Below are 13207 nucleotides of genomic sequence, written 5' to 3'. Positions count from 1 at the left end.
AAAATAAAACAATAAAGTCGACCCTTACTTTGGTATCAATTCATCACTAATTCACAGAAAAGTGTATTTTATGTTTTAAACGACATTTTTAGACTTAAAAATTGAAATGAATTATTTCATTAATAATAGGTTTAAATATTTATAAACTGGTAGTTTATCATTTGGTATAATTGTCTACAAATAGTCGAAAATACAGATTTGGTAGTGTAAATTTTTCCCCGCACCACAGATGCCCGTGTGCATGCTGGAGGGGGAAAACTGGTTTGCTTTAAAGCGTGACGTCACGGCAGCGATGCGCGCGCCACCTTCTCTTCTGGGCACCCCCTCCACTCAGCGGGAGTTTCAATCATTCAGTTCATTCGTTGTTTGACAGTTGACTAAGTAACATCGGGAGCCTATGGTTTGTTATTGAACAACTATAATATTCAATTTCGATTATATTAGCGAGTGTTTTGAACAATAATTATATCTGAGTGCGATTTAATATTCTCACATTAAAGTTTGTTTTGAGCATAACTAATACTTTCCAAGTAGTTTTATTCGTTAGTGTGTGTAACAGAGCGGAACTTAGTTCATCATGACGGATAAGTTAGAAATGAGTTTAGACGATATAATTAATCAGAGCAAGGAATTAAAGAACTCTACAAGAAGAAGTCATGAACGAGGAGGTTTTCGTCAGGGTGGAGCATCTCAGAGCAATGCCAGTGATGGTGGTGGACCCACGAGAAGCAGGAGAGTCAGATTTGATTCATCGAAGAGAGTTCCTTATTCTCGAGTAAGTACAATTTGTGTACTATAGCTTATTGAAGAAATATCAATTACTAGACTTCCCTACAATTTCTAATGTCCAGTCTTTTTATTGTACGCATAGAATAAATTTTATCTTTAATGAGTAGCCTGGGGGACTAAACCCGATTTTTAAGGGGGTTATGTAGAGGTATCACCTGTGTTTTAATTATAATAGTTACTTGCATACCTGGTTTCTAATTTAAGATATACTAGCACAGTTATTGATGGATTTTTAAGTGTCCATACAACACTAGATACTAAAGCCAGTTGTTCAGGTTATCAGGAATTTAAAATAATTTAATTATTTAGTTTCCTTTGCCATTGAGATTAAAGGTATCTCACTTTAAATTTGGCATCACTTGGAAGACCACTCTAAGTATGTTTAGTCAACTTTATAATTTAAAATTATTGTTTTTTTTTTGTGTTTATATATAGGCTATTGTTATATCCTTTATTGAAATTTAAAAAAAAATTAGTTTCGTTTGTAACATTGGTTTATTTAATATTTAACTTTGTAGGCTGAGACTACTGTGTCTATGATAGGAAATTATTTTAGGACAATGTATACTTAAGTCAAATTAATTATTTCTTAAACTAGTAACTTATAATATATTTTCAAAATTTTAGTTGACATATATTAGTAAAGTTATTCGCTATATTTTAATAATTTTTACTTATTGAAGCCTACATTTGGACAAAACTTTATTATTTTAATGATAGGGAACCCAAAATAACATAGTAGGGGGAGTTGATCATTCAGTTCTGAGATAGACTTTTATGAGGGGCCTACACTTGTGTTTCGGGTATTATATAGAATGTTTAGTTTGTTTTTCTCTAAGAAATAATTCGAAATTAATATTAGCTTAGGCTTAAATACATAAATAAAATAAACTTGAACTTTAAGAATTCGAAAATGGACCTTGAAAAAACCTAAACATGCATAGGTTTTAATTTAATAATCTAAATTATTTTTAGTTATGGTGGACATAATTTGTTTTCTTTCTAGTTTATAACTCTTATTCTATAAATCAAGTATATTATTACAACTTACATGTGCAAAACATTTGTTTCTAAATATTATGACAATATAGAATAGCTTAAGCCGAATACACACACACACACACACACCTGTATATACATACATACATATATATATATATATATATATATATATATTGCCAACTAAAATTTGTATGATTGGCAATAGCCGAATGTAATTTCAATAAACATTGAATCCCAAATAGTACTTGCTCCGCCAGGACTCGAACCCGGATCTCTCACTTGCCAGGTGAATGTGCTACCATTACGCACATATATTCACCCGGCAAGAAAGAGATTCGGGTTCAATTCCTGGCGGAGCAAGTACTTATTGTGTTTCAATGTTTATTTAAATTAAAATAAAATTTCATATGATAATATATAATATGATATTGATATGGTTATGGTATATATAATATGATACATATATATATACCTTTTCATTGTTAAGTAGTATGTAATAATGTAAAATGACAGGTATATGTACAGGTTTTTACCGAGGTGTAAGAAAACTAATTTGCCGCTTATCTCAACCGAACAATTAAACTTTGGCCTAGAAACCTGATTAAGTGATTATATGTAGAAACCTTTTACACGATGAACTTCGCTAATTGACTAATTCATGTCTTTAATAGAGTAATTATTTCAGCCTCCCGGAGATATCAACACTCGCTGGCAGCATGATCTCTATAATGGTCCGGCTATCAACAAGAGGAGGAGCTCAGGAGGTCTAAGCATGACAGGTGGTCCTACAAAACTAGTCGTCTCAAACCTGGATTATGGAGTATTAAGTTTCAGACATACAGGTAAGAGAAAGTATAATGGTCACACCTAAGAAACAATTTATTTAAATTAAGGTACATGTAAAATGTTACGTCAAATTTCATTATTCAAGGGCTAGGTAAAGTACTCTTTAGTATATTTTGGTACATGAGACATTTCAGTGAAAATAAGTTATTTCAACTCTTGTCAAAATAAATGAGTTATATTATATTTATGTACATCTACATACTTTTAAAAATTGTAAGTTAAGTCATGATACGCCTGGATATATTCCTAACGTATTATTGTGTCGATGTGAAATCATCATGTTGCATATTAAAATACATGTTTTACTTTTTGGAGGTTACAGATATTTAACCCCTCTTTTAAAGGGGTTAGAGGGGGTCATTTAATATTTTTAAACTGCACCTTTCAGTTTATTATATATAATATATATATATATATATATATATATATATATATAAATAATAATATAATATAATATATATATATATATATCCTTTATAATAGTGTAATATCTTTTTTTCCAGGTGATCTTCTCAAAAGTTGGTCCTATACACAGTGCAACGGTGAACTATGAAAAGTCTGGTCGCTCCATTGGCTCGGCTTACGTCGTATTTGAGCGAAAAGCAGATGCTGTCAGGGCTATGAAACAGTACAACAGGGTTCCTTTAGATGGTGAGTTCAGTATATATAACAGTTTAGTTTCTTGTTACAATGAATTGCTAATGAAAGGAAAAGGAGTGAATTACTTGTCACCGTTATGTTAAAGAAATACCCTATGTTTGGAGGATTTAGATTTATCCTCTTTCCTCCTTTTCCATTTTTGAATGTGCACTAGTAACAAAGTAACTAAATTATATTTAATTTTTACATAATTAAAAAAAAATACATGAGGCAAATAACTATCTAGCAGCAAATTTAGTGAATTACTTTTTAAATGTGTTTGAATAGCATAGTTATTTTTGTGCAAAATGGAGTGTGTATTAATCCTCTATACTTCCTCTGCCTTAAAGTTGTGGTAGTCATGATCATCCAATGTTTTATTCTATTATGAATGTATTTATTCTGTATATTTACAGGTCGCCCAATGCATATTGAATTGACTACCTCTGATGTTGAGGTTGCGATGCAGCAAGCCAACCGAGTCAGCGAAGGCTTCACCCGCAGGCCTGGTGCTGGAGGTTTTGGCCACGGAGTTACTGGAAGAGGTGAGTAACGTTGGTATTAAAACTGCTTTTACTTTTAACTTCTGCTTTTCCGTACCAATACGATGAGATAGGTTTCTGTATCATTTGCTCTGTTGAGAACGCCTTATTTTGTAACCAAATAAACTTTAGTAGGCCTATTAGTCGTATGTAAAACTATAAGTAATACAGTTTAGGATATAAAAGATTTAGAAATAAATTTAGAAATATTTTAAGTTGGTGTTTTTAAAAGTACTAGAATAACTAATTGGTTTTCTACTGTCATGATAGGAACATTTATAAACATTCATGGAATTAGATGTACTTGTTTTAAGAAAACAAAATTGGAAGCCTAATTAATAGTCTACCACTCAACTTCTGTAACAGGCATACTTTTAAAACAATCTTTTTATAACTGACTAGGTTAACGTTACATGTTTGCCCACTATGTTTTTAAAAAGTAACTTAATCTTTTATCTGTTTAAAGGGTCCACCAGACGACTTTCATACTGACGGTAATGTTTCTCTATCTATCTCATTTATCTTCCCCTCTTCCTCTCTCGCGGTCTCTTACTTTATATATTACATACTAAAAATTGTTGATCTGTTTAAAAAAATATACATGTTTTTACTCAAACTTTAGAAAGAAGAAAGAGACTTTTTCTTAAAATGCCCAAATTAGCCTGGGGTAATATGAGTCACTGTTCCCAGAGGACAATGGAAAAAAATTATTAACGCGTGCTAATAGGTTCTTATACTAATTGATTTTAAGTTATTAACTTTTCTTTCATAATTCGCAACTTTATCTTCTTTAATGTATATCACGTTCCTTTTTAGCAAATGGCAATGGAATAAATCAGTTCTGGAATAAACGTGTACTGAAAGTTCATGAAATTCTAAATCAAAGTTAGGGGACCTTTTAGGAACACTTTCTGTGATTTCATTTAATTAAAAATTTATTTTAAGTAAAATAAATAGTACAATTATAAAACTTAATTTAAAGCTAATTCCAATTACATCCACAGCAGTTCGCTCATGTTTCATATATCCTGTTGTAGGTTTTCAGAAGAAACGGTGGTCGAGGCGAGAGAAGAGGTGACGGACGAGCAGCTAAAAAACAAAGTCCCAACTGCTGCAGAGTTAGATGCAGAACTAGATGCGTACATCAGCGAAAGAAAGTAGTGTAACCTGAACGTGAACGAACTGTAAATATTGTATATAGAACATGTTTGTAAAAATTATAGATCTATTACTAATTTAGTCGATTGATGTGATCTTAATGATAAAGACAGATGTTTTTTTACATCTTGTTCATGAAGTATGCGCAGACTTATTATTATTTTAATTCACTATTAGTAAATGTTATTTTAAAGAAAAGATATTTTCTTATTTTGTACTTAGGATTTGTATATATATATATATATATATATATATATATATATATATATATATATATATATATATTAATAATATGTGTTATTGTATATTTCTACAAAATCTTTGTTACTATAAATTAAATCATATTGGAATATGGTTTTCTGTTTAGATCTTTAATTTACCAACCAAAGTTGTTCAGTGTTCTTGTGTAAATTGTGATTGGAAAGTAATATTCTAATAACTGTTTGTAAATAAATTAGTAGACTTACCCGCTTTTAGCTGTCAATTCAAGACGACTTGTAGACCTATAATATAATACAAATGTGGTAACCTGTTGGTCGATGAGACAGCTTGTAATTTGTTTTTAGTTACACTTGCTTTTAGTTGCAAGTGTTACACTTGTAAGCTCTAAGTGTAATTTTTTATAGTAGCCTACAGTAATGTTTGGATGAGATTGGATTTATGTATGTATATATTGAAAATTACCCAATACGTTAAATATCTGTAATTTCAGTATTTGTGCATTTACACACAAAACATGAACATTAACATTTATACATATAATAATTTTGTTTATTTTAGATCATATTTGTTGATCAATTGTTTTGACAAAGAAATGTATCAGCATAGTCTTTTATTAATTTACAATTTATTATTTGTAAAAGAGAGGGAGTATCAATTTTGAAAATGTTAAGTAATACAAAAACTATTCCATAAACTATGTCGTTTTCTTTGAAATCCTGTGTAATATTTACTTAATGTGTGAAAACTTAGTAATATTAGGACATTTTCAAATTAACAACACTTTTATTTAAATACTAACCAGTTCTTAAATAGTTTCAACGAAAGTAAACATTATTTATTTATTATGATAGTATGATCACTTCATATTTTAACATTAGTCATATATTATAAGTATAGCCTAAGTAACAGACGTATTGCCAAGCCGTTCCAGTTGTGGAACCGTTAAATAGAGTTGCCGACAAGAAGTAGAGTAATCTTGACTAACAGTTTCATTACATTGAAACGCCATCTTGCACTTTTGTTACGTCTCGTTGCGTACATCAGATATTAACTTTTTGTAATGTGAATAAGTTAAAATGACATATTGGTTAAGTAGTAAGTTGTTAAAATTATAACAGTAAAAAAATAGGAATTAAAATATTGAAATGGAATCTTCAGTTTATTTTGGGTTCAATATTATAAACTAAACAAGTATGGCATATTGAAAACTACTAACAAAACAGTTGGATCCAGAAATTAAATTAATGAATATTGATATAAGTATTAATTAACTTATTACAGAAACAATATTACATCGTTGGTTTTAAATATCAGATAACAAAATTACAGATCACTAAAAATTACTAAAACGCTTGTTTATTAAATGGTTATAAAATGCTTTGTATGAATAAAATATCCAGCGATAGAAGTTAAGATTGGAAGGAGGAGAAGGTAGCAAGTAAGCCATAAATACACTAATTTCCATTATATTCAATCGGTGGTTATCTCATTATTCTAACTATCGCACTTGTACCCAGTACCCGTCTAGGCTGTCACGTTTTACAGGATTTTCAGTGAAACGTTTAGTTTTCCGTTATAAACGTTCTGTAACCAAGTTCTGAAGGATTGTGACAAGACAGTTTCCAGTTCCTAAATATCCGGAAGGTATCTCCAAAAATATTTTATCTGAAGACATTACATTTTACATGTATCTTCATTTCTACACGTCTATACATAGGATTTGAACTGAGCATCATTGAAGCCTACACTCGCTAGTCGTAATACACTTCCTCTTTTATTTACTAGATTTATGTAAACTTTTAACAAACGTAACGAAAGAATTACCAGGCTGGACTGTTCTTTGGAATTACAGTACAGATCTACCTTTGATCAAGTGAACATTAAATTGCTTCCCTAGGAAGGTTTAACTTCTGGTTGGTTTAATACGTTACAGTCGAACCTACACTGGCTGCAGAAAATGCCGCAAATGCTGAGATATTGGGTCTATGCTTAGATTGATATAGACCTATAGAGTAGTGTGTGAAATTAATAGGCCTACAGGGGAGGATGTTTTGGAGTTGGTGTAGCTCCCTATGTGAATTTAGTCAGCTGCTGGGCTAGACGTAAGAGCGTGTCACCCCTGTGCCTGCTTTGACTGTAGATGTTGGTACACAAGCTTGCTTTCTAAGGAGACAGGGATGACAGAAATATAATTCCTAACATCCTTTATTGTGGATCCTGACAAGGTGTGGCACTACCTCTTACCTTTACATGTTGATTACTCCGTCACTCGGCAAATGCAAAATATTCTAGGACTACGTACAATGAGAGGTTTTCTGATTCTTGGTATAAATAAAAAAACCCCAAGTTTAAGGTTTCTACAGCCTTTATATTAAGTGTAATTACATAATGTATGGTTTCAAAACACGATTTTGAAGGTTTTGTAACTGCTGGTAAGGAAGAATAAAATTGAGGATTGGATAAGTTAAGCTATGAACTGGGTAGTAAGTAGTAGACAATACTAATGAGTTTGAAAAAGGAAAATTTGTCATTTCATAAATTTTATTTTACGTTTTCTTGTAGATTTTTTAATACAATATACAATTATTTAAAATATCTGCAAATTTTTAAAAATTTAGTATGATTAAATCAATTGGTTCTACACATCTTATTGCCCAAAAAGGCGTGCGAATAAAACATCTGAATGTGATACTTGGGTGGGGTCTATGAGTTTCTAATGTGCTATAATCATTTCATAATTAGTTTAATATTTTCTTTGAATTAAATAACACACACACTTGAATAGAAACACACATATATTAATTTATAGTCTTTCTTAAAATTTGAAAAGAATGTTAAAAGGACTTAAGAAAACTAGGTTGATGAGTTTTTAATTTTTTCTTCCAAATTTTGCCCACATTGTATATTTTTTTTTGTAAAAACGTCAAGGGAAAATCAACTAATTACACAGATGCAACGGATACCAATGTTGCTACTCTATTCATAACCCCTACTCATTCTGGCGCTCTTGTCAAATTGAAATTACATTAACGGTCATTGGTGTGTTGGTCCATTTATTTTTTAAGGATCATTTTTGATCTACCTTAAATAAAAAATTACGCCAATTTACTTGTACTTTGCCTAAATTGAACTCTTAGTTGTTATACAAACACTTGCTCGTGTTTGTCCGTTTTGTAAAACACTCTTATAAAGTTACGATGTGAAGTGGAAATATTATAATTATATATATATATATATATATATTTATATATATATATATATAAAATTATATTATTTTATACTCTAAGCCTAGATTGGTTATAGATTTTATCTGTATAGATTTGTTGTGTAGTTTATACAGAGAGGGGAATTGGTCATTACATTTATATTGCGTAACTTATTATGCTGGTGAACTAATACATCACGTGTGTTCGAAGGCCCGCCACCTTTGTGTCTAAACTTGAATAGAAATCATGATTAATTTGAACAGAATACACGATACTTTATATATTTGAAATGATTTGATTTTGAAAAATCGTATTTTAAAAATTAAAAGGATGCTCTTCTTTGCAAACTGAAATTACCTCAAATGAATATACAAGAATACAAACACCGTATTCGAAGGATATGTTAATACAAATTTGCTACTTGTTTAATTGTAAAGGTTTTATTGAAAGGCCGAAAATGTTTCAAACTGGTCAGCGGCTGTTGGTCGGCATCGAGGAACGATAAGTAATAACGGTAGTTTTATTATATATGATCATAGTAGACTACACTCGCGATGAGCGCTAAAATGGGCTCTTATGGAGTTATTTTAACATGGGTTCTTATGGCGTATTTTAGCTTTTTCTTTTTATGGGAGATACATTTTGGTATTCCCTAACCACAGATTTTCCCGGTTTCCGGCAACTTACTTAACCCCAGACTTCCTCTTGTCACCTATCTTAACCCAGAAATTCCTGTTTATCACACACCTCTGACTTCCTGTACCACGGCTGCAGCCGAGCCTACTGAACCAAAACCTTGGCCGTATGGACACCCGCACACTACCCAGAACCCATACGAATCCTTGCGTATCGATTTTTACCTATTGCATAACCTTTACGTCTGCATACACCTATCGGTACCCGCTTTCGTCCGTATTTCTAACCGCCCTCCGACTGTCTTCGCTGTTAGCCCCTGATTTCTAAACAAACCCTAAGCCTGCGCCTACAGCCTAAGCGTCTTAAGGCTCACCAATGGTCTGTCTTATGGTTTTATGACTTACACTTTACCGATCACTTTCCTAAATCTTAGTCTGCCGGGACCCTAAATTTTTCCAATACCTCCCGTACTCCTACTCTCTACTTTTAACCGATTGAATGCCCACATACTTCAACCGCCTACATTTTTCGTGTGTTCGGCACCCTGCTCCGCCATTTCCCACCACCATCACCTACCGTACTTTGACGTATCGCCTACACTCGGTTTTATACTGATAAAAATTCACGAACACTTTTCTGTTGTCTCCTGTACTTCGGGTCTTAAAAAGGCATATAACAACCCAAACTTTACGTATGCCTACGCCTACAGACTTCCCCTTTTCGGGTAGCGGAGCGCCTGCAGCCTTCAACAGCGTACTACCAAGGCTCTAATACTATCTAGCTGTCTCACCCCGGAATATCGCTCATACCCTGATTTTTTGCATAGGACTACCCACCCTTTCGAGTACCGGATAGTCTTAAGGCTCACACTGCCGGGATCCGTTACTTCTCTAATGCTCTTAGCCGAGCCTATCGCTCTTACCTATCACCTTTACGTGTGCATAGACCTTTTCGTTACACGCTTTCACCTATATTTCTAACGGCTCCCTCCAACTGTCTTACGCTGTTAACTCCTGATTTCTAACAACTGTACGTGTGCCTACAGATTTCCACCTTTTCGAGTAACGAGCGCCGGGAAAGCCCTCAATCGCTACTACCAAGGCTCCAATACTATCTAGCTGTCTCACCCAGGAATATCGCTCATACCCTGATTTGTGCATGGGACTACCCACCCTTTCGATTTACCGGATAGTCTTAAGGCTCACACTGCCGGGATCCGATACTTCTCTAATGCTTTAGCGAGCTTTATCGCTCTTACCTATCACCTTTACGTGTGCATAGACCTTTTTCGTTACACGCTTTTCACCTATATTTCTAACGGCTCCCTCCAACTGTCTTACGCTGTTAAACCCCTGATTTCTAACAACTGTAGTGTGCCTACAGATTTCCACCTTTTCGAGTAACGAGCCCCTTGGAGCCCTCAATCGCATACTACCAAGGCTCCAATACTATCTAGCTGTCTCACCCAGGAATATCGCTCATACCCTGATTTGTGCAGGACTATCCACCCTTCGAGTCCCGGGGGGACTATTATGGCTCACACTGCTAGGACTACACACTTTGCCTGTCTCCTGAAAACCCCTAAACCATTACGTTTCCCTACGCCTCAGTCTGCGTATCCCAAGCGTCTTAAGGAGCGTCTAACGTCACGCTGCCAAGGTTCTCATACTTGAGCATACCGGAGTTTACCGTCTACACTGAAACCGATCACTGCCCTACACCTTTCGTTTGCCGGATCCCACACATTCAATATGCATCCCCTACCCCTACCGCTTACTTTTTACCGATGATATTCACAAAACTTCAACCGTTCACATGTTTCGTGTGTCGGCACCCTGCAGGGATCCCACACTTTCCATTTGTTTTCCCGTACTTGAACGTAACGTCATACACGGATGTTATCACCAATCAATCTCCACATAAATCGGCCTGTAACTGTTCGTCTCTTGGACATGCATTTTTAACCAGGCTTCACACCTTCCAAAACGTTCCCATAATTCGGGTCTTAACAAACCCAAACTTTACGCGTTCCTGTGCTACGTCTACAGCCTGAGTACTCCGAGCGTCTCAAGGTCACTCTGCCGTACTTGAACTTTAACGCTCATACACGGATTTTACCCCCGATCAATATCCACACATACGCCTATAACACCCGTCTCTTGGACATCCCATTTCTAACGGCCCCTGCCGGAGCTCACACTTTTCTACTGTTTCCCCATAATTTGATTTTTAAAACAGAGCGTATAACAGCCCAACTTTACGTAGCCTACGTCAATGGTTTAAGCATATGGTCTACACTTTACCGTACACTGTCTATAAAACTCATCTGCTGGTACCCTACACTTGCCCAATGCCTCTCGCACTTTACTACCTATTTTACCGATGAATGTCCACATACTTTAACCGTTTCCCCATCTTTCATGTGTCCACATCTTTCATGTGTCCGCATCTTGTTGGGATCCCACACTTTCCGTCTGTCTTCCGTACTTGAACGTAACGCTCATACACGGATGTTATCACCAATCAATCTCCACATACTCGGCCTGTAACTGCTCGTCTCTTGGACATGCTTTTTAACCAGGCCTCACACCTTCCTAACGCTTCCCATAATTCGGGTCTTAACAACCCAAACTTTACGCGTACCTGTGCCTACGTCTACAGCCTGAGTACTCCCAGCGTCCTCAAGGCTCACTCTGCCGAGGTTACTTTTCCCAATGCCTTCAGCACTCGTAGTGCATACCCGATTTATCAAATTACGACGGTATCCACATGACTGCCCATATATTCCCATGTATTTTTACTGAAACACATTTCTAATTGCCCGGTTCTTCCAGACTCTGATGTCTTTAAACTCCTGTATTGGTTGACCATACATAGTCTATACCCTATTTTGTAGTTCACTTAACTTACTAAAGTTTTAGGGTACGACCGAAAAATTCATCTTCGCTCCTCGCTCAGTTTCACGGAACCTTTAAGGGGTTGACTTCAGAAAAAAAACATCTATACATTTTTTTATAGTACCTGAACTAAATATTAGCCGCGTGTTTTCCAAGGCCCTACTCTGAAGCAACAACCCTAATATTTGCCCATACACTTGTCTCATTTCCCTTACCTATTCTAAAACAGTTTCAAAACAGTCTAGAGAAAGGTCCATATATTTTTGTGTATGTACGTCCATGTATTTCGTACAAAACTGAGCCCATTTTCGGGACCTCAAAATTTTATTCACACTTAATACAGCGGGCACCTATTCAAGTGAGCTTTGCATCCTTTACCGTACACACCAACCCCCGACATTTCTCCTTTAAATATGCCATACTTTACTTTTCGGACGAGATACATTCACTTGACCCATATTAAAAACCAAAACTTTTGCATTATGGCCATGCATCTCCATAATTCATTAATAAAAAATTATCTTTCCGTTTTAGGCACATTAATTTATACTCTAGTGTATGAATTTCTGCCTGACATTTTCTTAGTTCCGATATATTTTATTACGGTAAACCATCACTTTATGAATGACGACTTACTTGTTGCACCCGGGTGACTGTTCGTGGTAGACTGGTCGTGGTCTGCGGTTACTGCATGCTCAGACACGTATCAAAAAAATACAATATTTAATGAGTTCACGGGATATCTGAATTCATTTTATCCGAGTGTGTCCAGAGTCTATTTTCAAAAAAGTATCTCGCTTACTTCATACCGGACGCGATGATTGAGGTTTGTAGTCACCTGTAAAAAAACCAGACATAACATCTACCTCAGCGGTTCATTGGTCGGAATTTAAACGCGTCCCCGATTGGTCTAAATTGCTTCCTGACTGGTCTGCTCCCTACAGTAGCGGCAAAAAGATACAACAGACAACCGGTAGAAGGCAAAGAGACGGACCTGTGCTCAGCTGTATTGTGTTTAACTTCTAATCTATTACTATAGTGAATTATAGTGGTATTTGTTATACAGCAAAGCAGTGTAGTCTTAGTGTCCTGAAATGTTTTAATTTATTTGTATCATAGTGGTGTTTTATTAAAGTTAGTTATCGTATGCGACTGTGTTTCAAGTGCTTGTTTTACTAAGCAGTGTTAGTGTGTAGGTATCGTAACGGTAAACCCAAAAAGGCTTAGTCAATTCATTCGGTTATTGCATCATACCATAGTGCACCGTAAA

At 34.9% G+C, this 13207-nt stretch overlaps 1 protein-coding gene across 1 annotated transcript; it reads left to right on the top strand.

Annotated features, from left to right (window-relative positions):
• The first annotated feature begins 577 nt into the window (after nucleotides 1-577).
• LOC124374878 (THO complex subunit 4-like) lies at nucleotides 578-4979 on the top strand. Its single transcript, XM_046833023.1, has 5 exons — nucleotides 578-775; nucleotides 2477-2611; nucleotides 3141-3288; nucleotides 3693-3821; nucleotides 4864-4979. Exons 1-5 carry the CDS (start codon nucleotides 578-580, stop codon nucleotides 4977-4979), a joined length of 726 nt encoding a protein of 241 aa, XP_046688979.1.
• The last annotated feature ends 8228 nt before the right edge of the window (nucleotides 4980-13207 follow it).

The sequence above is a fragment of the Homalodisca vitripennis genome, unplaced genomic scaffold (assembly GCF_021130785.1).
Source record: "Homalodisca vitripennis isolate AUS2020 unplaced genomic scaffold, UT_GWSS_2.1 ScUCBcl_10856;HRSCAF=19898, whole genome shotgun sequence".
NCBI classification, from domain to species: Eukaryota; Metazoa; Arthropoda; class Insecta; order Hemiptera; family Cicadellidae; genus Homalodisca; species Homalodisca vitripennis.
Note: the sequence above shows the minus strand (reverse complement) of the source record. Positions and strands in the feature narration are given on the sequence as shown.

What these genes read in the sequence shown, in the direction of transcription:
- LOC124374878 (XM_046833023.1), top strand. Translation starts at nt 578, where the DNA reads ATGACGGATAAGTTAGAAATGAGTTTAGACGATATAATTAATCAGAGC. An exon ending in TCTCAAACCTGGATTATGGA is followed by an intron (nt 2,612 to 3,140) that starts GTATTAAGTTTC and finishes CTTTTTTTCCAG; the next exon opens with GTGATCTTCTCAAAAGTTGG. An exon ending in CAACAGGGTTCCTTTAGATG is followed by an intron (nt 3,289 to 3,692) that starts GTGAGTTCAGTA and finishes GTATATTTACAG; the next exon opens with GTCGCCCAATGCATATTGAA.